Source organism: Papaver somniferum, chromosome 8 (assembly GCF_003573695.1).
Source record: "Papaver somniferum cultivar HN1 chromosome 8, ASM357369v1, whole genome shotgun sequence".
Classification (NCBI taxonomy): Eukaryota; Viridiplantae; Streptophyta; class Magnoliopsida; order Ranunculales; family Papaveraceae; genus Papaver; species Papaver somniferum.
The window spans coordinates 110,527,089-110,554,085 of NC_039365.1; the positions used below are offsets into that span (position 1 = coordinate 110,527,089).

The 26,997-nt window shown below is 36.4% G+C and overlaps 3 protein-coding genes and 1 pseudogene across 3 annotated transcripts; 1 reads left to right on the forward strand and 3 right to left on the reverse strand.

The window, feature by feature from the left end:
* Positions 1–1,142: 1,142 nt before the first annotated feature.
* On the reverse strand, positions 1,143–5,672 carry LOC113305917 (annotated as a pseudogene).
* Positions 5,673–16,303: 10,631 nt separating this feature from the next.
* Positions 16,304–18,701, forward strand: LOC113302588 (light-harvesting complex-like protein 3 isotype 2, chloroplastic). The gene is made up of 3 exons (XM_026551521.1): positions 16,304–16,856; positions 17,880–18,017; positions 18,117–18,701. The coding sequence occupies exons 1-3, from the start codon at positions 16,433–16,435 to the stop codon at positions 18,365–18,367; spliced, it is 813 nt and encodes a 270-aa protein (XP_026407306.1). The 5' UTR covers positions 16,304–16,432; the 3' UTR covers positions 18,368–18,701.
* Positions 18,702–18,868: 167 nt separating this feature from the next.
* On the reverse strand, positions 18,869–20,056 carry LOC113301731 (light-harvesting complex-like protein 3 isotype 1, chloroplastic). The gene is made up of 3 exons (XM_026550530.1): positions 19,517–20,056; positions 19,252–19,386; positions 18,869–19,139 (listed from the first exon to the last, which is right to left on the reverse strand). The coding sequence occupies exons 1-3, from the start codon at positions 19,869–19,871 to the stop codon at positions 18,886–18,888; spliced, it is 744 nt and encodes a 247-aa protein (XP_026406315.1). The 5' UTR covers positions 19,872–20,056; the 3' UTR covers positions 18,869–18,885.
* A 92-nt stretch (positions 20,057–20,148) lies between these two features.
* Positions 20,149–24,757, reverse strand: LOC113302589 (glutamate dehydrogenase 2-like). Its single transcript, XM_026551522.1, has 9 exons — positions 24,484–24,757; positions 24,267–24,380; positions 22,133–22,354; positions 21,965–22,039; positions 21,740–21,856; positions 21,365–21,615; positions 20,921–20,996; positions 20,759–20,845; positions 20,149–20,596 (listed from the first exon to the last, which is right to left on the reverse strand). The coding sequence occupies exons 1-9, from the start codon at positions 24,589–24,591 to the stop codon at positions 20,411–20,413; spliced, it is 1,236 nt and encodes a 411-aa protein (XP_026407307.1). The 5' UTR covers positions 24,592–24,757; the 3' UTR covers positions 20,149–20,410.
* Positions 24,758–26,997: the final 2,240 nt, after the last annotated feature.

Here is a 26,997-nt window from a genome sequence, read left to right on the forward strand (position 1 = left end):
GAAGTCTTCAAGTCGTTAACCTAATAATGGTTTTGGAAAACCCTAGATTAATAGAGAATCGACTCTAGTTTGCAACTAGGACACACGGGAGTGTTGGGATTAGGTTTCCCAGATGCTAGCACTCTCCCTTATATAGTCTTTCAAATCAGGGTTGCTTACAATCAAAGGTAAGATAGCTTAGTAACAAAACAATTGATATTCACCGTTAGATGAACTCTTGATTTAAAATTCAAGCTAAATCTTCTTAGAAACTAAGCAATCAATATCCACCATTAGATGGTATTAGCTTGATACACACAAATAAAATATCTAAATATATTTAGATATGGATGAACCGTAAACGTGTATAACCATTAGCTCAATAATAGTTAACCGAAGTTAGCCACATGAACACTTATAGTTTAGCCGTATTCATCTAAAACTTCTAGATCAAATATGATAACCAATCAATCATGATAGATAATCAAATGAATCTAAATGTGATTTAAGAGAGTTGTTCAAATGTTCACTATCTCATATAAATATCCGTGAACGATTTGAAACATATCCGGTTTGGTTTGTAGTTGTACAAAGTACTTAATAACCAATTCATGAACATAATGTCACGTTTTGCAAAACAAGTTCGCATATCTTATTTCATTAAAAAGTTCCAGGGACTTTAGTTCACAAACGAACCTGACATGAATGAAGACTACACAAAATTCTGGGATTTGAAACAGATGTAGCCGTTAGGAAATGGGGTTGTAACGGCTTTCGCCTGTTTCAAAAGTGGGTGTTAATTTGTCGTAAAGGCAATGCAGCCGTTACGAATTCTGGATTGTAACGGGGGTAGTAACAGCTGATGGACGTTACGAAATGCCACGTAATAACAGCCGAGGGCCCTTACGAATTGTTTGCAACAACATAGTCGTAACAGGCGCAAGCCGTTACAAATGGCATATTAGTAACGCGCTCTTGCCGTTACTACGTGGCAATTTGAAACAGCTTGAAGCCATTACGAACTTTTTTTGTAATACCAAAAAAATTACTGCTAGTCAACATTGACCAGGTCAATGCCGACTGGCAGTTCATTTTCTGCCGGAAACAAGCCGGAATTCTAAATTCAATGCCTGTATACATCCATCATCCACACTCAACAACAATTTCTTCAATCTATTCATATCACTTTCATTCATTTCAGATTTATATTACAAAAGAACTGAACAGATAGATAAATTACAAAAGAACTAAAATTTCTCAAGTTTCAATTTTTTTTTTTTTTGTTAAGTATCAAATTTCTAAGGGAATACATGGAAGGTTCCAATTACATAGAAACTTACTAACTGCCTACAAAACTTGAATACATGGAACTTACAAATCTTAGCTGCTTTGTTCTCCATCCTTTCTGATGATTCAAATAAACGCAACTAAGCTTTATACCCCTTTGCAGGCTTGCTTTGTTGAAAGCTTGAGCATCAGAAAACTCGATGTAGGCAATCCTGCGAAATACAACATGCAGCATTATTATGACAAGTAAACTGAAAGAAATAATGTTCAAAAAACGCAGTTCACGTAAATGCAAACAACCAATAAATACGTGGGTGTAACACCAATTTGTTTTGTTTCTTAGATGTTGGTAGTAAGGTATACTTAGAGCAGAAGATATACTAGAAGGGAGAAGTTATTGCTGCAGGGAAATAAGAGAAGTACTTACCATGTAATATAGCAGGTACATATGTTGATGCCAACCCCCTCGCAGGTATAAACTGAAGGTCAAAACCACATTTTATAAGCAATCTCTAGGTTAACTTGAAACAAATATGAACTTCTCTGTGCTCACAGTAGCACTACCTGATATCTCTAGTGAGAACAGCATTTCCGATTGTCTTCCTATTTCTTTAAGCTCCAAAACACCTGTATCCACTCCAACTGCTTCTGAAAGGATTTAGAAGCATACATTAGATGCATTACAAATAAATACAGTTCAGAAGGAGACAAGTATTCAGTATACCCTGCTTCATAAGATTCCATCAAGCCAAGGTAGTAAAAAGTAGTTGGAGTGGTTAAATTTCCAAAAGCATACGTAGTACATGAGAAAGAGAACTTGGAACCAATTGCTAAAGGAAATAGTTTACGTAAGTAAAGAAGTTTAGCATCTTTACTTGAAATAGATGGAAACATCCTCCTCAGTTAATGTACTTTCAGCGGGAAAAGTCCATAAGCTTCATAAGTTGGCACTATCTTTGGTCCTGCAACCTACCAAAGATAATAAGCTCTCTCACCGGAACTGATTACACAATTGTAAGAAACAGAAAATCAATAACTTGTAATCGAGAAGGTTCACAAAGGATGATGCCAAGCCCACTGCAGTTCACTTCCCACCAAATTTACTAAGTTCATTGAAACTTCCTACATAGAAACTTACAAAGTTCATAGAAACTATCTACATTAAAACTTACAAAAATTGCTAAGGGATTTTCCAACCTTTCTGATCTCATAACAGAGCATCGTTCAATTAACATGCAAACCGAACAATGACAAACAATGGTTATATACTATAAGGGAATGCACTCAAACATCATTCAGCTAGCTAGTTATAATATTAATTATCCATGTTTCAAACGCTCCATCCAATAATAGTAAAATTTGCATAAAAATAGAAGTAGGTTCATCTGATTAGTTAAAGAATTAAAACTAGTCCCACCAAAGCCTTCCAAATGGCCTGAAATACAAGCAGCCATGTAAAATTAGGTATCACTTTAGTATTCTGTTATAAACATATCGAGATGTCCCCATCAGTTTCAAAACCAACAATATGGAATTTAAGCAAATTACAGGCAGAGAAACCAGCTTTACCTCTTGTCCATCAGGGTTAACTTCTTTGACTTCACGTGTGAGGGAATCAAGAATGGTATCAGGATCAGCCACGATCAACTTGAATGCCTAATAAACAATAAAATATCAGAATAAACTACACCAAATCTATATAAACTCCTGGATATATTACATTGATAAAATTGAATACTTGAGCAGATAAGTCGAAATATAAAGAGATGCAATTCTAAGTAGCCTGACAAGTGACAATCGTAGAGACAGTTTCGCATTCCTCAAACAAAAAATTCATACTGCAAGGAGATCAACTTCTAGTGTACTTTGAGATTTGCCAATTCAGCAATTGAAAGAGTAAAAGATACAGAAGAAATAGTGTTATAGTCTATAGAAACATACCTTATCACCAGGTAGTGTACTAGCACCAGTAATCGTAATGTCCTGCTTTTTTCCAGTACCCTTGTCAGTAGCGGCAACAGATAAAATACCATTTGCATCAATGTCAAACTTGACTTCAATCTGAGGGGCACCGCGTGGGGCTGGAGGAACACCATCTAGACGGAAGCTTCTGAGTGACCTATTGTCTCTCATAAACTCTCTTTCACCTTGTAGTACATTTATGTCAACACTTGTCTGTCCATCTGAAGCTGTAGAGAACACCTCTGATTTTGAAGTGGGCAATGTGCTATTTCTCAGGATGATCTTGGTCATCACACCTCCCAGTGTTTCCAGTCCAAGAGACAATGGTGAGACATCCAGGAGAACAATGTCACTCACATCCCCAGAAAAAACACTAGCCTGGTTCAAAAAATCAAGAAACAGTTGAGTATCCCAGTATTTGTGGATTTATGTTGTCACTCGCATGAGTATATATCAACTATGACAAGAAAAAATCTAAAACTAACCTGAACTGCAGCACCAAGAGCAACAACTTCATCAGGATTCACTGTAACATTTGGGTCTTTACCAGTCAATGATTTAACAAGCTCCTGGACAGCTGGGATACGTGTGGATCCACCAACAAGGATCACCTTATCCGAGTCTTTGAAACTGAGCTTTGCATCTTTCAGAGAGTTCTGAACTGGAACTTTCAGTCTAAGAAAGTTGTTTCCAAGAGAAGACAGGAGTTAGAGCTACGAAAGTCTCACAGCCAGATGCGTCAAAATACTTCTGGTGATGAATAAAGGAGATTACATACCGATCAAGAAGGTCTGAGCACAACTCCTCGAACTTGGCCCTTGTAAGAGTGGTCTCGATGTGCTTGGGACCATCAGTTGTTGCAGTAATGAAAGGCAAACTGCAAAGCAGAACGGATACACAACAGTAAGCTTACACATGTACATCACAAATGAAAGCCTGCACCAACCTTGTCGAAGTTATCACCTCCTAAATGAGTATCTCCAGAGGTAGATAACACCTCAAATACTCCATCACCAACTTCGAGAACTACAACAGAGGCAGAGAAGCGTATTCAATATAAGCTTGTTTAAAACACTGATGCTCAAGAAAAACTTGGAGTCTGACTCTCAAGCCTTTGAACATTCAGCAACACCTCAAAAGCATCAACACACTTAAACCATAGATAACTGCTCATCAAAGTGTCCATTTTAACATCTAACTAGCCTATTTCTAAATTAGGCATCTTCAAAAAGCCTGAAAACTGAAAAAACTACATCTAAAACAATATTTGGTAATACATGCACTCATATGACACAATGAATTGCACAAAAATAAACTTCAAAATTCGAATGAAGTACCTGAAACATCAAAGGTACCACCACCAAGATCGAACACTAGAATTGTTTCATTGTTTTTCTTCTCAAACCCATAGGCCAATGAAGCAGAAGTTGGCTCGTCGATGATACGAAGAACCTCTAAACCAACAATTGTTCCAGCATCCTTTATTGTTGTCCTTTGAGAGTCATTGAAGTGGGCAGGTACTGTAACAACAGCTTTTGTAACTTTGTCATTCAAAAACTTTGATGCATCATCCAAGTTTTCACAAGACCTGTAAGCAAAAAGATGTAAGCACTATTTAAAACAATATTTGGTAATACATGCACTCATATGACACAATGAATTGCACAAAAATAAACTTCAAAATTCGAATGAAGTACCTGAAACATCAAAGGTACCACCACCAAGATCGAACACTAGAATTGTTTCATTGTTTTTCTTCTCAAACCCATAGGCCAATGAAGCAGAAGTTGGCTCGTCGATGATACGAAGAACCTCTAAACCAACAATTGTTCCAGCATCCTTTATTGTTGTCCTTTGAGAGTCATTGAAGTGGGCAGGTACTGTAACAACAGCTTTTGTAACTTTGTCATTCAAAAACTTTGATGCATCATCCAAGTTTTCACAAGACCTGTAAGCAAAAAGATGTAAGCACTATTTCATCAAAATGCAAGACCAAAAAGAACAGAACACTAAGCTAGTAACAATACCTTCGAGAGTGAGAAGCTTTCCCCTGTGTTTCACTCTAATTTTTCCAATACTTGGACAAGCCTCTACAGAACCAATAATAATCACCCAATTAATCAATTAATAAACGAGTAAAAATCAAAGAATTCTGGAGAATTACAGAGCTGGAACCTGGATTCTCCAAAATATGACCATCAATATAAATCTGAACATGAACCAATTCCTTAAAATTTCCTTGTCTTTCAACATCCAAAATAACCCTTTGAAATTCAAACAAAATCACAAAAACAAATCTAAAATAAAAATTGATCAAACAAACACTAAATGATACAGATTAGAGAGTTAGGGTTTTGGAACCCGAGCTTGACAAGCGCCTTCGTCAAATTTTGGTAACAAATAATTCGGATGTAACTGAAAAAGGTAAGATAGCTCGACGTCATAATCGATTAGATCTGCAAAAATGTATGTAGAAATAAAATCTTAATAGATGAATTCCTTATTCAATTTCCTACGAATCAATTATCAAATCAAAAGAAACCCTAATTATAGCTTCAGGTTACCTTTTTAGCGGATTCTGGATCCACCACTCGAATCAGTATCACTGCCAACAATTATTCTTCGATCAACTCCTTTTGCTCTCGATCACTAAACCTTCATCTTGCCTCTCAAATCACATAGAAGAAAAAGAAGAGAAAACAGAAAACGAGTTGAGAATGAAAACCGATATCTTCTAGGTTGGAAGAACAAAGAGACCTACAAGGAAAAATCAAGGAAAGAAAAAGAAACTGAATCGAAGGATGTTCTTCTGGGTTGGGTAGAGAGAATGAGAGAGCAACAGAGAGTAAGAGGGACGATGAGGCGGAGAAAAAGAGATAAGATGTAGTAATGTGGAGTGGGAATGAAATCTAGGGTTTTATGATTGAGATGCATCTCGAGAATAGAATGAGGGGTGGAGATATTATCTTAGGTATACACGGTGTAGATGAAAGGCTAGAAAGCGCGCATGTGAATGGCACACGCACATACTCCAGGTGTTACGATCCATGTGTGACCAAGCGTGCGATTGGCACGCCTATTAAAAATTTAGTAACGACCTTCTACGTATTCTGAAAATTTCGTAATGGCTACTGGCTGTTACAATATTTTCGTAAGGGCCATTTGTAACAGAAATTTCGTAACGCCGGTAAGCCGTTACGAATTCCTGTTAAGAAACCGGGAATTTGGTGTAGTGGAAAAGTCATACTTACCGATTTTAGAACCTAAACATTGTGTTCGCAAACAGAGTACACGATCCACAGTTTCGGACTTTGGCCTAGTCTTGTCGTTCGCATACAGAGTACGAGAACCACAGTTCCAGACTTAGACTTGTCTAGTCGTTCACAAATAGAGTATGCGAACCACAGTTTTAGACCTTTCATAGGTAAACCCGTCCGCAAACAAGAGTTCCGGACCTGAACTAGAACTTCACAGTTAGCATACAAAGTATATAACCTGTGTTATACCCATACATTGGTAGTAGTTCTAAACTCTTATTTAGCTATTGAAACATCTTTAGAATACAACAATGGTAATCTTACACAAACCACTGGCTTCAAGTAATTTTCAAGTGATTAATTGATCAATACGAAACTTCCCAAGTTAACATAAAATGATTGTCTCACACAAATCATGTAAGATGTTTAAGGTAATTTTCACATGATCGTCTTGACTTAATATTTACTTTCCAACAAATAAATTATTTCCAACTAAACTCGTCAAGCAGATGATGTACTTAGCTAAAGCTAATAGCTTCCAACACGTATTTTGAGAAATATATAAACGAGATAAACTCGGCACGGAATCAAATGTATAATATAAAAGTTTACATAGCTATACGACTTAGTCTCTTTAGAAGGTAAAATAGAATAGTTTCTGATTAATAGATAAGTTTTGGTCTCCACATACCTTTGTTGATAAAGTTCCTCCAAGTTATTTAGTAGATCTTCTTCTTCAATTGGTGAACGCCGTGAAGTCTAAAGCTCCACTACACATTTTTATCCTAATCCGAGACATAGCTATAAGTATACTAGAAATCAAGTATATAGTTTTGATCAACTAAACTTGACAAACAATCTTGAGATGGCAATGCTTGCGAGTTCGACCGAGCAGTGCTCTAACAAAATGCTTATCCAGTTTCATAAACCATTTATTGATATCTCGTCATTTAGCGGATCTTTGGTGTGGAAGTACTTAGTTTGCAAAATTATAACCCATAAAGTATAATTCTCTGTAATTATTCTCCAAGCCACTTATGCCAAGAGAGCTTCTTCATTTAATTGAAAAGTATCTTTGAATCCAGAAACACCAAGTTTTTTTGGATTACAAATGAATCTCCAAGACTTTAAGAAAACCTTTATTCCTTGTTTTTTTAATCCACCAAAAATCTTCAATAGTTTTTCTTGGCATTTTGAAGCAGCTCCTATGATCCCAATTTTCCATTGCACCCAACACAACCTGAATTTGTGTGAATTTTTCTACTTGATTTATAAGATTTTATTGCCAATTTCCAGTCTACTATGAACTTTTTCAACAAATAATTTTTTGCTTTCATTCTTATTTCTTTCTAGAAATAGAGGTAGTCCAAGGTTTCTTTTTTTTGTTTGAAGTATGCTTATCAAATCATTACTTGTTTGTCTTGGCCTACACTTGTTGATAAAAATACTTGACTTGTGAAATTCATGACTTGTCCAGATGTTGTATTGAAATATTGAATAATCTGCATAGGGTTTCTCACTTGCTGCATGTTAGCCCTGTAGAAAGTAAGCAGTCATCCGCAATTAAAACATGATTTATATGAGCAATTTTTTCATGGTTGAATTCCTTCAATCATTTTCATATTTTTTTATTAATTTATATAACATTCTTCAGAATCTATTTATACACAAGTATGGTGAAATAGGATCTCCTTGGCATAAGCCTCTAGATGGATTAAAGACTTACAAAGAAATCCATTTAGGAGTATTGCAATAAAAGAGAACCATAAGAATGAGAACTTCACTTACAATATCCCAACAATTTGAAGAACTTACAGGTCCCTTCAAATTTCTCTTCCAATCTTTGAAACAACGTCGGCATCAATCCTCCGGAGATAAAGAACCTCGAGTCTCATGATTACAACGTTCTAATGCAGCATCTATTTCCTTTGCTGGTTCATGTGGCGACTTCCCTACCTAGAGATCTGTGAGTTGCACTTCACCGGATAAGTATTTTCTTCGAAGTCATGTGCACGAAGGTCATTAACAGAGAACATATTTTAAAAGGCAAGTCTAGTGGAAGCAATGTGTGTACTGGAAAAACATTTTCCTCCATCATTTTTTGTAATTAGCATTCACATGATGGTGCATCTAGCGGATGAAGAACTAATCTGCGGTCCTGTCATATTTAGGTGGAGGTAACTACCACAACTTACTTTGTTAGTTAGAAATATCATGTTTTTCTGTCAAAACATCCATGCATATTTTCTTGTTGTTTTCTTTTGTTATTGTAGGGGTAGTCCATGTTCTGTTGTGAATACATAAGCTAAGATATCATATTAATCTAGCTATCACTCTAATTTTATTTTCTTAAGTTGCAATGTACATACACTAGATGTCTTAGAGCATAGCTAGCATTGACATGTCTGTAAATACATAATCTATGTAGATTTTGAACAGTGAATCGAATCAATACATGCTAGGTTGCCAAGTGTTTCGGTACTGCCATATTTGATGTGCATTGATATTCAGCGAAAGATGTCTAATTTAAACTTGTACCGAGGAACGTATAAGCAACTAACTTCAATAATGTAAATGACTTTTCAAGTTTTACATATATATAACTTGTAGTGAGGAACATTTTGTTGTTTTAAAATTTTATGAGACGAACATGATCAGGCTTGTTTGTAAATACATAAATCTATGTAGATTTTGAACAACGAATCGAATCAATACATGCTAGGTTGCCAAGTGTTTGGGTACTACCACATTTTATGTGCATTGATATTCCGCGAAAGATGCTAGGAACACTTTGTTGTTTTAGAATTTTATGAGCCAAACATGATCAAGCTTTCTAATTTATAACTTGTTTAGTTGGCGATACTGAACTTCATTACTAGATCTAATTAACTTTTTGTCACTGATTTCTGCAGGTTAATGAAAGGTTTCAAAGGATTGGTGCGCAATAAATGATACATTGACGGGTGCATTGCAAGAGGCTATACGCTGCGAGAAGCTAGCTTATACCGTATGGAAGACATATCAAAAGATGGTGATGGTACTCATAAACATACTCGACAGGCCTTTCCGGATGATGATGTCGAGTTTTCTGATGAGATGCCTTTAAGTAATATTAAGGACATTATTATAAATCAAGTGCGGTTTGAACAAGCTCGCAGATGGATACTTTCTAAGTATATAGGAATCGATGAATGGCAAAGGTAAAAGTATTAGTTTTACATTGAGGTTATTGATCTAATACTGCTTGAATTTTTATATAATTGTAGAAATTATGAATGTCTATGTTAACCACGCCAAGTCTCATAGTCATAGAAATCATTCGTCCAACCAGACCACAAATACTTTTCATTTATGGTTGCGCGATGAGGTAATGTGTTGGGTTTTCAAGATTGGTTTGTATTAAAATCAATTGTTGTTTTGGTTATGCAATTAAATTGAACATGATCTTTTACAATTGTTAGAAACCAATGAAACTGATTCAGTTCTTTGGCGACTCGTGCAAGGACCTCTCTTCAAAGCACAATCATATGCAAAATACCAAGTCAATGGATTTACTTTATCCCCACAAGATTGTGATGTGAAGTGGGTATCACAAAACAGTGGTGTGTCGATGAAAGCTATTACAAGTCATAAAGCTAAGTCGATGGACATAAATTACAAAGAAGTTGAAATTACCTATTATGAAGTCATTAAAGAGATCATCAATTTGAATTACTTGGAATTTGAAAACAATATTCTATTGTGATTGGGTCAGAGTTGAAGATAAAACTAATGGGTGCCAAGTTGATGCAAACTCAAGTGTAATAAAGGTTAACTTGTCCAAGCTGAAAAGTATCAACAGAGTGGTTGATGAGCCGTTTATCCTCGCATCTGAAGCAACCCAAGTGTTCTACTCAACGGATCTTTCTCCACGGGGATAGTCTGTGGTGTTGCATTCATTTCAGAAGTTAACGTCCACAGTAGATAAGCTTGAATTTCCCACAGCTTATCAGTCAGCTCTTACTGATAATGAGAGTTTAGAAAATCTTATTTGTGTTGATTCTGTAGTTTAAAGGATTTGTGATTGAGCTCTTTTTCTGAATCGTTTGTTTTGATGACTTGCACTATCTTAATACTTTCTATTTATTTAAGAAGTTTTCTCTGTTTTCTCTATTTTGATGTTCCTTTTTATCCTTGTTTTCACCTGCGAGATCTTAATCTTTCACATTTGGTATTTTACAGGTTATTATGGCAGCATCAGTGGAGGTCGATGAATATGGACTACCAATTTCTGCCAATGCAACAAAAGTAGGCCACAAGAAGGGCGCATTGGTTCGTACCCATGTTCATATTTCGTACAAAACCTGGAGGAAAGTGCCTGATAAGTACAAGGAAGATGTTTGGACTGAACTTAAGGTACAAAATTTACCTTATGACATGATTTTTGCTCTACTTCTTAGTTACTTTATTTGAATGATTACACATTTAGGAACCCACTGATTACTTATGTATTTTCAGAGATCATTTGATTTACCTGAGACCTCCAAGCGCATTATGTTAAAGGGGATGTCTGATCCATGGAGGAGATTCAAGTCTGAGTTGAGAATCGACTATTATGATATATATGGTACTCATGAAAAAAGGATCGCGCTTACGAATACTCCTCCAGGTGTCAAATCAGAGGACTGGATAAAATTATGTGAACATGAGAACAATGACTCGGTCCAACAAAATAGAGCTTCTAATAAGAGGAAAAGAGAACGATATGACTACTCTCATACCTCCGGCCGCAAACTTCATTGTTTGGTGACAGCTGAATTGGTAGGTTTTTCATTTCAATGATGCAACTTACCTCATACCTCAAACTGTTGTGTGATTCATACTCATTGTATTTGTAAATGCAGGTGGCTGCGAACCCTGAAGTACAAATCAGTACCTCTGATGTGTGGATTAAAGCTCACTCACAAGAGGGTGGGGTAATTCTACCTAATGCGCGACCGTACTATGTGATTTAGATTAATTTCAGTTATATGTAGTCTTCTTTAACTATATATATATACTAGTTAGTGATCAGTATTATAAGCAAGTGATTATTATATATGCTCAACACTATAGGAACAACTTACTAAGGTGCTAGAAGGCATCAAGGAAAAACTCGATGCAGGTACTCCGGTAGAAGAAACTTGTGGAGTGACCGAGTTGTTTGGGAAGGATTCAAGAGGACGTGTTTGTGTTGTAGGTCATGTTTCTCGTATGCAAGTTGAACTCCCTGCTCCTGCTCGTGCTAAATTAGCTGAACTGAAGTCTAAATATGGAGTTATTACCAACAAGGTGGAAGACTTAGGTGGAAAGATGGGAGTTCTTATTGAAGGATTTAAAACATTATGCTACACAATGAAGGATATTCAAGTTGCAATGCCGTCAGTTGTTGGCTCGAACATGTGTAACACTTCACGTGGTCAGAACTGTTAACAAGGTCATGATGGTTCACCTCAATCAGGTTCAGTTGCTCACACAGGCTCACCTAGTCATGTCATACCACTAGATACTCACACAAGTTCACCTAGTCATGCCATATCACTAGCTCGATCAGCAGTTGGTGATATCCAGTAGTGTTCAATGGCGAACATGGAGGGTGATATAATTGCAACTAGTAAATTTTGTAATGGTGTTTTAGCACTTATGGCTCACGGCTCACCTGTTCCTGCTACTCATTTGAAGGTGTTGCTCGACGACATTCTCCTGTCAGATGAAAAAACCGTGAAAGCTAACACGTTTGCACCGACTTTTAGAGATGTTGGAATTGGAGATTCTATGGTTGATCCAAAGAGGTCCATCGCATATGATTAAGATGACTTCACTACTTTTTTGGAGATAAGCTATGAAGTTTTTCATGGATATCTTAGCCATCTTGCATCACTTATATAAATGTCTAGCTAACACATGGCTTTAGTCTTTTTTTTTTTTTGCTTCTGTTCACACTTTTGTATGTATGTTGAACTCACTAATATGCATACCCTTATGCATTTGTGCATGAGGAAGAGTCTTATCCTATTGTTCTTAAGGAAGACTTACATGCAGTTCCACTTGATACAATAGTAGGGTTTCATTCCTTAGCGTATCTGAGTTTCCTATTTGCCTTGAATAATCTTTTCTGTAATGGAGATGTGAACTGCAGTTGATGTTTCGTATTTGTTAAACATGTTCTTGGTTTAACCATTCACGTATATGCCGAGCTTTGATTATATGTTGGATGTGCCTTTTCGAAGAAAAAAAATGGTAGATGTCTAGGCTTCCAACACAAAACCAATGGACACTGAGTGGCTCCTTTGTACTATCCTGAGCATGACTACTAGAATTATGGTCAACGTAAGACAACTAATTCCAACAGGTTTACTACGTACTATGATGATCATGATGAATAATTTGGTTAGTGCTTATTGTTTTAAATCATGCAACTTATTGTTGTATAACAGTTTTTACCTTGTAACGTTACTTGTTTCTTTGTATTTGGTTACTATGAAATTATAACTTTTTGGGTGTGACTCAATTCAGTTAGTTGAATTATCTATGTTATTCTCATCCAAAACCACATATCTATATCTCTACTGAAGAACTTATATCTTAGTTTTTGATGTTTAAACATGGGCCCAAGGTCTGAGAATAATCCAGGAAAAACTCACTACTCACTGGTATATCATATTTTGAAAAAAATTTCTTCGTAATGTTGGTTGTGACATGGATGGTATCTCATAAATGGGATATTCACTGTGCAGGTTCTCTTGGGTATCAAATATTCTGAGTTAGATCTTCTGGATAAAGTTGAGGATGTAAAATATGAGAAGAGCATTGTTAATGATACTTATATGTGTTGCTTTTTTGTTGTTACTTGTCATTAGTTGAAAATAAAACAACTTAGGAAATGACTCTATGTTTGCTTAGTTACATCTTTTCCCATTCTTTATAAACTGCAGAGCACACCCTTGTATGCTTGATTATCTAAGTTCTCCCCTCTATGTTCAATATACACAAATGGTGTGGTGTAGAAAATTTTACTTGAATGATGTGTTTTACTGGGAAACCTGCAGCGAAACTCTATTTTAGACAGTAAATACTGTTTTGCAGGAAAACTAATTTTGACCAGGCCAAAATAGACCTGACACTATTTTTTTTGATGTTGCAAAATTAGTACCAGAACTATTTTAGCCGGTTCGGATAAAATTGTTTGTTCTTAAAAAAAAACTGGTTCCAAATTTCGTAACTGATTGAAACTATTGCTACGTGTCAATTTCGCAACTGTTTCAAATTGTTGTGACGTTTTTGGGTTGCAACAGTTTGAAACTGTTGCAACTGAAAATTCGCAACGGCTTAAGTGTCGTTGCGAAAAATTGCAACATCGACTTTCATAACAGATTCGAACTGTTGCAACCCTTCTTTGCAACTGAAGTATGTTGTTACTAAACGCTAAAAATGGTGTAATGAGAGTGTCAGAGGAGCTGAGGTTGATCTCCCTCTCTCCATGGACGGTCACATATGTCAGCTGGAGACCGTATTATTGCGTGTGGGTCCCTTTGTTGAGCATGTGCAGCTCAAGAGAAGTTATCTACGTTTTTGGATAAATGTGTACAGTTCAGGCCCAATTTACTAGCTGTGAGTATGTTTGAGACGCTGATAAAGAGGCATGAGGCCTATGAGGCTTGTCCCTAAGTATTGTACTTGCATAAGACTCTTCTGACGAGATGGCTCAGCTCGGATGAGACCACCTGAGATTTAGCCTATGCAGCTGAGGTTGTCTGAGATTTGACCGACGCGTCTGGAGTTTTCTGAGATTTGGTTGACGCGTCTTGAGCAGTCTGAAATTTGGCTGACGCGTCTGGAGCCGTCTGAGATTTGGATAATACGTATGGAGCCGTCTGAGACTTTGCTGACGCGTTTGAGGCCGTCAGAGATTTGACTGAGGGGTTTAAGACCGTCTGATATTTAGCTGACGGGTTTGATACTGCCAGAGATTTTTCCAAAGGGATGGAGTCTATTCAAGACTTGGCCAACACGATAAAATCTCTCTGAAGTCAGCTGGGACATGTTTGTGAGAGAAAAGAAGGATTGCATGCCTGATAATGTCTCTACGAGACCTCGGCTCACTTGTCTTTGACCAGAGTTTCTTGCATAGATATGCTAGGAATCAATTGTGTTCGTATATATGGGGCCGACATGGCCAGTGTATCTCGGAAGGGTGTTCTATGAGTCTGTCGAAAATGCCCAGAGGCAGAATAACCAGCATATCTCGCGAGGATGTCCTATGAATTATTCTGAAGCCTTAGTAAGTCGAGTCAGAGCCTAGAGTATACATGACCAGTGTATCTCGCGATGATGTACTAGGAATCAGTCCTTGATCTCAAATAGGATGAGTCATGCTTACAGGAGACATGTATGTCTCTGCTCTGGGTCATAATTCCACCGGTGACGTTTTTACGCATCTACAGAACCTACATGACCAATAGTATCTCGTCGAGGATATATACTAGGAATCATGGCATGACAATCAGCCGCGTCTCGCGAAGACATGCTGGAATTGTGGTTGTTCTGGTTCATAAGTCCGCTAGGGACGTTTTACGCTCTACAGAACCTACGTGACCAACAGTATCTCATCGAGGATGTGTGCTAGGAATCACGACATCACGACCAGCAGTGTCTCGTGGGGACGTATACTAAAATTCGTGGCTATGGGTTCCTTGAGGACCAAGGGCTTAATCTCTCACGTGAGAGGTGAGTTTCTTTTGTGGTCTTGAAATGACACTTTTTCCCCTTATCCAAATTTCACCATCTACACCTACAAGACATGTTCTTGTGAATTCGTATCTTAAAATGTAGATTATATATAAGACTTATTTTTATTGGAATTAGGTCCGTGTACAGTTCCGATACATACTAGGTTGTTCTTGGATATTGATTTTTGAGATCGTCCAAGAAACCTGTTTACAATCAGGTACACAGATCCTTTATATTGATATGTACTTGTTGATTGTAACGAGTAAGACATCCCCAAATTCAAATACAGAACAAGGTACCCATTAAGCAACTAGAGTTTCATATAAGTGGAATTGATAAAACAAATTTGAACAACAAAGCTAGGGTTTCAAATGATGGAGAAGAACTAAAGAAGCGTGATGAACTTTAAAGTTTAAACCAGTGTCTTGTTGGTGGTACCGTCGTGCACTATTATTAATGATATGGTTTGATGGAGGTCGTATATGAATTTGATATTGATAGATGATGCGGTGGTGGTGTCTTATGAAGAGAAAAAGAAGAAAAATAAGTGTTTAATGGTTTTAGGTTAAATTGATTGAAGGATTAAGATTAGATTTTATATTCAATTCAATTAATAATGGCTATAATGTAAGACAGTTTTATTCGGTTCGACTCGTCCTATTTTCACCTCATACCGTAAACCGAGCCAACGAATCAAGCGGTTCTCCTTTTAAATACTGCCACTGGTTGGATGAACTGTTCGCCTCGGTTTAATAGGTTTCGACCCGGTTTGTTGGTCCGGCCGGTTTTCTATGCTCCCCTAGCCACCGATTTGTTCGGTGGGAAAAAACTTTAGAATCTTGCTTTAGACAACACTTTTGGCTCGCCGAATTGCGTTATCCCTTTTTCTTTTCATATCCAGGTGACAACTTTTAATTGGTTCCTGAAGTTACCCCATCCACTTATACTCGAATCCAATAATTGCAACATTTTGTTTCTCATAGAATCAATGTCAGCCGCAGATCAAAAGGATTGAATCACAGTGTTTCAGTACTATTATACTACTGTATACAACAAAAATAATTTAAATAAACCCTAAAGGAAAGTGATAACATGAGCACACATTCACTCATTTCACTGAAATAGAGTGAGAAGGGCAGAGACTGAGGGAGATGCTGTGATTCTTGTGAATAACGAAACACAGTTCGATAAAATTAACAATGGCTGTTTTTTCTCCACCTTCTTCAACTCATTTCTCAACAATCTCTGCAACTACAACTTTTTCTTCAAAAACCCGTTTCACTTCTTCAAAACCTTATCTTCATTTCCCATCAAAACTATCAAAGAAAAATCTTTACTTGTTATCCACTAAAATAAGTGAGAATGAAGCTGTTGTAGTTGAACAAGTAGAGAAAGTAGTAGTAGAAGAGGAAATTAAAAAGGAGGAACCTGAAGTGAGTATTAAAGAAGAAGAACCTTCTATAGGATCTAATGGTGGTGTTTCAGCAGCAGTGACTACTACTTCTTCAGTTGAAGAACCAGTTGTTTTGAAATTTACTAACCCAAAATGGGTTTCAGGAACTTGGGATTTGAAACAGTTTCAGAAAAATGGGGAAACTGATTGGGATGCTGTTATTGATGCTGGTGAGTTTTTCTGCTGTGGTTTGTTTTGGGTTTTTCAGATTTATGGCCTCAACTCTTTAGCTATTGCAACTTTTTGGTGGTGACTTTTGGGATTGGATTTCTTAATTTGTACTTGCAATTCACTGAAAGTGGGTCTAGTTTCACAATTGGGATCTAAAATGAAAACAATGTCATGGAAAATCACCAACATTATAGGTGTTAGAATTTTGTGATTTCTATATTGTTATAGGGAACTGAAGAAGGGAATGTGGAATTAGTTATCCTTATCTAGTTGTGAGTTTACTGAGATGTGGATATAGGCAGAACCATAACCAAAATATAGCATTTTCATGCAAATAGCTGATCATTGTTATAGACCTTGTTACTGTAATTGGTAGTGTCACTGTCTCGAACTAGATAATGTCTATCTTGAGTGAATTAATTGTCCAAGTTACAGTTGCTATGCTTGTGATTGTATTGAAGAATGAATGATCTCTATGATTGCTACTATCCTTGCTGTCATGCTTCTACTAGTTGTGAAATTGCATCGTTTTGGCGAGGTTACCTTTGTTAGAGTGTATGTATCGGATGATTCAGTTTATGTTTGTATTAGATGATATTAGTTCGTTATCACTTGTCACGATATTCTTGGCTAGATAGGTCTTCCATTACTTGAAGAGTTCAAAATTGAGATTAGTAACTGCAAGAGAAGTGTCATCGCTGTAGTCACTTTCTTTTCATTTTGTACAATATTTTCACCTTGTCTAACATTTGACTCTGCTCCTTGTGGCTCTTTATCCACCACTTCACTTTGTGTTACTTAAAGTTAGTCTCTTTATCCACCAATTCTTTTTAGCATCGTCATGAAAACATAAACTAAATAGTTTTTTTTTTTTTGAAGTTTTCATTTCTTTGTTTTGTTAGTTCTGATTTCTGTTCATTTGAAATGGCAAACTGTAAGTTTATATGGTATAATTTGCTTGAATGTAGCATGCGTTTCTTATATATCTGTTTTTCCTTGATCATCTTGCTAATCCTTTTCAGAGGTTAGGAGACGAAAGTGGCTTGAAGACAATCCAGAAACATCTAGTAATGATGATCCTGTAGTTTTTGACACCTCCATAATTCCATGGTGGTCATGGGTCAAGAGATTCCATCTTCCTGAAGCCGAGAAACTAAATGGTTGGTTCACGCTCCTCCTCATCTTTTGATCTTTTAATTGTATATTTTCAAAATGGATTTTTGTGCTAAAAATTACTGCATTGAAAATGTATTTTACAGGCCGTGCTGCCATGGTAGGATTCTTCATGGCTTATTTCGTAGATAGCTTGACTGGGGTAGGTCTTGTTGATCAAATGGGAAACTTCTTCTGCAAAACACTTTTATTAGCAGCTGTAGTTGGAGTTCTCGCAATTCGAAAGAATGAAGATGTAGATAACTTAAAGAAACTTTGGGAGGAAACAACTTTCTACGACAAGCAATGGCAAGCGACGTGGCAGGATGATTCCCCTAGCGGGTCCAAGAAAAAATAACCGACTTGAAAGTTTGTGAGTTTGTTGATCAGCGCAACAATTGATGTTTTTTTTCTTCTTCTCACGGATAAATATCTCATTGTAGTGTCTCAGATATAGAAAGAATGACAATTCTCAGACAACTGTTTGTTCTTTCCCTCAAATTGTATTTCTAATGTTTATGGAAACTTATTGTGTATCTTTCTATTGTAGACTTGTAACGTCTTGAATGTACTCGTCATTGAACACTGAATTTCGTTCTTACAATCGATACAAGATTTAGATTGTATCTTACAGTTGTGACGACAGTTGTAGGTTGTGAAAGTGCGAATTAAGATGCAAGGATTTGCGGTCATTTCTTTTGTTTGTTCCTCGTTTTGGTGGTTCAATTGATGTTTCCTAGTTCTCAACTTCCCATCTCGTACTGCTGAATCAAGTTAAGGTGCTTTGATTCGTGACAGAAACTATTTAGAAGATAGACTGTGAATATAGTTTTATTTCAAAAATTTGTGTTAACAGAATCTAATTACATAGTTTTTCTAAATTTTTTTCGACCAAGGGCTTGAGTTTTGTTCTTCCCATGAAGCTCTCCACTGTTTATAATAATATGTAGCTTCATCGGCTAGCTTCTGTAAGTTGCCGAAGTCCTCCTTTTTTCTGAAAGCCATTATACCGATAAGTGTAATGAAAAGTCCTGTCTTGCAGACGAAATTTCCCGCTTGTCCGACCATGTCAAGACCAGTTAGAACATCGACTGTATATGCCATGAAGAATCCCATCATTGCTGCCCGACCTGTGAAAAAATAGCAGAAGAACAAGAAATTCAGACCAGAAGCTGCATTAAGGAGAGTCTTGAAACTGATTTAAATTCAGTTTTTAGGTTTTTGTTAAGGTCTAAGTTTAACCATTAAGCAGCTCTGCTTCTGGCAAATGTGACCTCATAATCCATGCCCACCAAGGTATGATAGAACTCAGGAAAACAACTGGTTCTTCATTTGTTGCTGTCTCTGGATACATTTCTAGAAACTTTCTTCTTGCTTCTGCAGCACCAATACGGTCGTCAAAATGTTAAAATGAAATCTGATCGATTAGAACATTGACACTCCATTGAAGGAGATTAGCTTTGAAACTGGTCTAACTACGGTTTGACATGTCTATAAAAAACCTCACCTGCAAGAATGACACCATCCCAGTCCATCTTCCCGTTTTTTACAAAACAATTCAGATCCCAAGTACCCTTTTTCCATCTCTCGTCGTGAAACCTTGGAACAGTAGATTCATTTTCTGTTTCTTTCACCGGTTCCTGTGTGTTACCTGCTGAACCATTTTCTTTAAACAATTCTTTTTCTCGAGGGTCTAATAACTTGGCGGCACTCTTGTTTTCGACATTAACTGTGACAACATGGGTTTTCTGTTCAGTTACCAAGGTGCATCTAGGTCTTGCTAGAGATTGATGTTTCTTAGTGAACCAGTGAGAGCTAGAAGTTATTTGCAGAGATGAAGAAGTTATGGCGATTGATACCATTTTCTTAGATGAATGTCCGAAGTTCTTTCTTCCCACTTTCTTTAAGGAACTACTTGTTGGTTAAAAATGGAAGGATAATGTGGGATAAAACTTTGCCCATGCTTCCAGATTTAAGATGCTTATCCTTCTGCACTTTTTACTGTCATTCAGTCATGGGCATCGTCATTGTCTTTTTGAAAACAAGACAAGATCTGCATGGCAAAACCGCAAAAGTATTTGCATACAATCAGCAAGATGAGACAGACAGAGACAGAGAGATTAAAGATTGATTCAACAATGTAGAAAATTAAAATTGAAATTTCATTTATGACTTATCCATTGGGTGCCTTTATGCAACTTGGGCTGTATAACAACAATAGAATAATCACTTCCCATAAAACCTCCTCCATTTCCTAATGACTAAACTCCTCTAAGTTCTATAGCACTAATGAAAGTAAATAAACAGAAAAGACAACAACACCAAGGTATGAAACTTCCTTCCTTCATATTCTAAGATGTGCTCTGTTACTAACATCTTTTCTGAAGAAAGAGAAACGAACTTATGCTTCCCACCCCCTTAAAAGGGTGGCTCGGGCCACACGATTGACACCTAATGTGAAGGCACCCATACGAAGGTTGCAGTTGTGAGTCTTACACATTGACTTGATATTACCGAATGCTCTGGTCATGTACTTCTGCAGTTCATGATTCACTTTCTCCTCATCCCACATAAAACCTTGAATGTTCTGAAATTCGAAAAACAGATTAGTCTCACCATTAATAGATGGATAGATGAGCGAGACATGTATAAGTAGATATTTAAAGTAGATATTTAGGTCACGAAAAGTGATTTGATTAATGGTAAACAAAAAGAATCACTAAGATCGTGTTATGTCACATTATTTTACCTGAACCCATTCGAAATAGCTGACTGTCACACCACCAGCATTGGCATAAATATCAGGGAGAATAACCACTACTTTCTTGGATAAAATCTGCAGTAAAAAGGATATTTGTAAGGTTAGCCAAATTTTCCTTTGAAATGACAAAACCAATGTCATCGTACTTACCTCATCAGCTTCAGGATCTGTGGGATGATTTGCTGCTTCAATGATGAATTTGGCCTTTACTTCCGCAGCATTATCCCTTTAAGTGGTCAAAATGTACAAGTAAGAACGAGGGTGGACGGTCTAATAATATCTAAAATTGCGCAAAAGGATATAACCTTAAACAGGCAGTAGATTAATGTATAAAATTGATAAATACGCCAAAGCCTATTTTTTAAATTGGTATTTACTTTCTATCTTACGAAACAACTAGCAAAATGAGTATTCCTTGCGAACCCAGCATGATCAAGTACGAGTGTCTAACAACCTAGGAGTCTTTAACTACCGCAAAATCATTATATTTCTCATAAAACTAAAAAGGAAGTCAACTTCAATGACATTCCAAGAGACATGATTATCAATGAAACTTAAACAATGAAAAAGAGGTTTGCGTAGAGAAGAACAAACTTGTTTAGGACTCCCCCTAAAGCACAAGGAATGAGAACATCACAATCATAAACGAGTAACTCCTCCGGATCCATGACATCTCCTCCACCGAAGCTCTTTAGAGTGCCAGTTTCTTCTTTGTGTGCGAGCAATGATGGGATATCAATACCGTTCGAATTCTTAATAGCTCCAGTTATGTCACTTACTGCAACAATCTTACCACCTCTTTCATGTATGAGCTTTGCTGCCCAAGAGCCAACATTGCCAAAACCCTAGAAAATGTTGAAAATATTAATCTTCCCCGACTTAGTTTAGATGAACTTTAAAAATATCAAATGGGTCGCGACTGAAACAACCAGTGACAGCGAAATAGAAATAAAGTAATACTGGTTTCACCTGGATAACAAATTTCAAGTCTTTAATACTCTGCCCATGCTCTGCAAGTAGAGCCTCGGTGGCAAAGACCACCCCACGACCCGTGGCAGCGTCTCTTCCTAAGGATCCGCCAAGATCCTACATTCAGATGAAAGGTTAATAACGATTTCAGATTCCACAAGGAATCAACTTGATGTAACACAACCCCCAACAAGATTAGACTTTTTATAACTTGAGAAGGCTTACAATGGGTTTCCCAGTAACAACGGCGGGTGAATGTCCATGAAATTTAGAGTATTCATCCAACATCCAAGCCATTGTCTGACCAAAATGGTAAACAAAATGAACATAAGGTTTTATAGAACAGAAAATACTTTTAGAAGATTCTCATTCAACTGATCCACTCATGGCTACCTGAGCATTAGTTCCCATATCAGGGGCAGGAACATCAGTATGAATTCCAATAAGATCATGGATCTTTTGAGTAAAGACACGAGTAAGACGCTCTAGTTCAGATTTGGACAGGTCCCTTGGGCTGCAACCAATTCCACCCTTTGCTCCACCGTAAGGGGTATCTGCCACGGCGGTCTTCCATGTCATCAGTTGAGCCAGAGCATTTACCTCATCGTGGTCAACCTTGAAGCAAAAATAATTAACTACTTGTTACCAGATATGAGAAAAGCATAATCAAATACAAAGTTACGTCAAGTATATGGGTGAAACCAATGAACATGTCTATCTCGCATCATAATAGACAGATAAGAAAAGTTGCAGCTACAGTGAAAAGTTGAAACTATACTAAGATGTACACAAAAACAATTACTCTCTGATACATATCAAGAGTAGCACTATGAAATGTTTAAATTTTTTTTCTTTTTTGTTCAAATCAATAGAACACAATAGTTAATTAAAAACCGTAAAACACAATGAAAAAAATCTAAGATGCACAATTTACATAAACGACAAAATACAAGAATATTTCAAAAACAGCTGCAGGTTAAATGGAAACCGTTCTAAGATGGGTACATACAGTCACTTGCCAATAGCAACCCAGCCAGAAGTAGTATTCGGTTTACTTAAATGGAATATATTCAGATCATTAGAACCATGAAAACCCAACGACTCTTTAAGATTATAATAAAAGCAAACGACAAAACATAGACACTTTCCCAGACAATTGTCACTTTGGGGTGGGGGGTACAAGTACGGTACTCAACAACATCAAACCAAGAGCCGTATCAGTTTTACAATAAATGATTATTCTGTTCAGAACATTGAAAACTGACTCCGAAGAATCGTTAAAATGTACAATTAAAGTAAACGACAAAATACAATCATATATGGAAAACATTGCAGCTTCAAAGGAAATCAAAGTAAGACGGGTACAAATTCAATTAGTCGGCAACATGAATGAAAGAGTACAGAGGTAACTTCAGCTTAAATGAAACACTCTGTTAAACTGATTGGAGCATAACACGTTCTAAGAAACCGTTACCCACCACAACAACTCACGAAGATGCACAATTTATAAACGACAAATATGCATCGTATCCTAAGACGACATACTATGGTTGGATAACAGCGTACAATCAAGCATCTATAAATATTAGAACATGTAGGCCTCCGAAGAACCGTTAGAACTTCACCGATTCATTAAGGTTTACCATTTACGTAAACGACAAAACACAATCATATTTGAAAAAAAAAATTGCAGCTTTAAAGGAAACAGACACCAAGACGGGTAAAATCCAATTAGCCACCATCATAAATCCATGAGTAGTATCATGTTCAGCTAGTATAAAACATTCCATTCCATTAAATTGATTGGAACATAATACATTCTAAAAAAAAAACGTTGAACCCCCAATGACTCATAACGATAAACAATGTACGTAAACGACAAAAAGCAAACACGATCCAGAAGCATACAGAGCGTATCTTTAACAACATACTATAACAGTTTAACTACGTACAATTAAGCATGCATAAATACTTCAAGAACTCAATATAACTGCTAAAACCCCAAAACCAAAAGCATGTTAGAATTTTCCACTTAAAGCTTTACATAGAAAGCAAGTTCAGCAATATCTTCATATGAAAAATCTTTTTAGTACCCGAAAACTAAACTCCGCATAGATCAAAATAAAATACTAGTAGTCATGAGACTTCTCTTTTAATAAACAAATAAGATCTTAAAGTAATAATATAAAAACAATAGAAATAAAAAACCTTTCTTTAGATCTCAAAATGAAAATCTATTCTTAGTAAATTAATTTTATTTACAAAGAACTGCCACTGAAAACAGTAGGATCCAAGTATCAAGCAATTTCACTTGAATAGCAAACAACAAAACAGAGAAAATCAATGCAACAGTAAGAAGAACAAATCAACTATTAATATGATTCATAATCCGATCTGAAATCCACACAATTGAGAATCTAAACGAGCTAAAACCCTAATGAGATTTAGATCAAATTGTAAAAGCATCAACATGCAAACCAAGATTAAATAAAATACAAGTGATAAGAAATCGTAAGAAATTATATACCTCCGGATGATAACGAATCCCTCCTTTCATTGGTCCACGAGCATTATCATGTTGAACTCTGAATCCAACATAAGAAACTAAAGTTCCATCATCTTTTGGTATTGTACATTCAACCTGTCAAAAACCACAAAAAAGGAAGAAAAAAAACTTTTAAAACCCTTTTCAATAACAAAAAGTACAACAATCGAATTATAAAACTATTGTAAAGATCATATACTTTGATTTCTCTGAAAGGGATCATGAGACTCTTTTCCAATTTAGAATCCAAACCAAGGATCCTCGCCGCATGGCGAAAGTTACGGTTAGTAGCTGCTAGAGCATTCATTGTAGGGGATAGAGAGAAACTGAAATGATAGAAACGAAGAGAAATTTGATTTGGTTTGGTGAAGTAAACAAGAGAGAAATACAGGATTAAAAAGGTTTTGAAGGCACAATGAGTGTATTTATAGAGAGAAAACGATCCTACTGTCCTACACAAGAGAGGTGGAAGCTATGCAGGATCAGGTCAGGTTGTGTACAACCAAAATATTAATTTTTTGAAACCGACTCTTGACACTTTCTTTGAAAAAACATGACATTGGAAAAGTACACAATCACCCTTTGGTAGATGAAGTTGTTTGTTTGTTTCAAGTCTTGACGTACCTCTCTACCAGTGAAGTTGTTTGTTATTGAAGTCCTAAATTACTAACATAGCCTGGGGAAGGAAAGAAGTGGAGTTGTAAATTGGGCCAGGCCAACACGTTTATGGCACCGTACAAATCCAAATCCAAATCCAAATCCAAATCCAAATCCAAAATCCTTTCCAGTAGTAAGTACTAGGTCGACTAGAGAATATTTCCTACGTTTATGGCACTGTACATGTTAAAATTAGAGCACAACACGTTAGCTTAGTGTGTTGTGTTGTGCCAGACAACTAGGCACATCTGCACGGCATAACACGTGTAAGTACACGGCACATCAAAGCACGACACGCGAAGAAAGCATGCCAAATCATGCATGAAATAGAACACAATACATCATATTTCATGCATATTTCGCAAAACATATCTTTATTTTATCGAGTTTTTGACATTTTATTTTCGTTATGCTGATTAATTTCTTTAATATTACATATACTAACTAAAATATCTAAAAAATATTTACTTGGATAAACATAAGATAAGTAAACTAGCACAACACATCACGATTATTTTTCCGGCACAACACAACACACCATTTAACACAGCACAACACATCACATCACGTATGAATCTCTGGCACAGCCCGACCCAGCACGTCTGAATCTCTGACACAACCCAGCACAACACGTAGCACCCTAAACACGTGACTTCGTGGATTGGGTTGTGCCGGGCTGGCACGTTTTACACCTCTAGAAAGAAAGTTAATACTTTATCGATGTCTTTCTTCTATGGGTAAAGTATTTGGTTGTGGCGAGTTTCGATTTTAAATGACTGATATCATTACCCAATAATTATTTTATGGGGGTATATATGGATCATTCCTAGTCCTGGCTTTGTCACTGACTCACTTGTTATTAGCTAGTCCAATAAGGTATCTCAACTAATATTTGCTCATTGTGCTCGTGATGAAGATGTTGATGTCCTAGTGAAATAATGACAAATATCAGGTGGCACACCCAAACTAAGTTGCCAAAAATGTGTATCAAATGTTGATCATACCGAAAGCAACCTCCTATTGGAGGGCTAACAATTTGTGATGTCTCTATCTATGTATTTGAGCCAAAACTTTTCCTCATAATTAGGCATCTCTATCTTCCACTTTGAGCGCGCAATAGTCCCAACTCCACAGGTCTTTTTGTCTTTTTCGCAAAAGTCATTGAAGATTTTTAAAGGGTAGTTAAACGAGAGTTCCGTAGATTTCATAGTTTTTTTATTTGAGTGACTTTGTTTCTCTAAAAATGTATAAATTTTTAGTGATTTTCTGAGAGTATTTTAGAGAATCTCTGTGACTTGTAGAGACAAAAAAAAATGAGATTTGTAAAGAGTCTCTGTAATTTGTAGAGACAAAAAAATGTAACATCTGATCAAAAGTTCAAAACATCTACTGGTTTTTTTATTAAGCACATTATAAGTGAATACCTAATACAATATGTTTACATTGTCGGAATAAATTTCATCGTTGTCCTGTGCACAAATTTGCGTTCTCTTTATTTCACTCATCTCACAATTTATTTCTTATGCTATCTGGCAGCTGGTTAGCATCTTCTCGCTTGGATTACTGTGCAAATGGTCATTCCTTAGTCATCAACTCAAATCAAAATAGATTAAAAAAAATGGTTCTACTCTCAAAAACATATATTCCTCAAATTTCCAAATCTCCCAAAATATCAATTATTGGGGAGAGCTTTCTACCATGCCTATTTTCATAAAAGTATCTTCCAAAATTCCTGAATACAACAAATCATTGACTTTCAATTTTTCTTCGAATAATAGGGGTGTTGGAATGACTCTTATAAAATTCTGATCCAATAATATAGAGTCTTAGAAAATTTAAATGACTTAAAAAAAATCTCTATCCAATACGAAAAAATATTAGGAAACTCTCCAAACACCCCTATGGACTAACTGTAGATCATTCAACTACCCTGTTAGATTCATTGAGAATTTGAGAGTCAAGAGTTGGAGCTTCTTTAAAACGTAGCCGTCTTTTCCATTTTACCGTCCCCTTTTCTGTAGAATCATGTAAATATCAGGGGTAAAATAGGAATGTA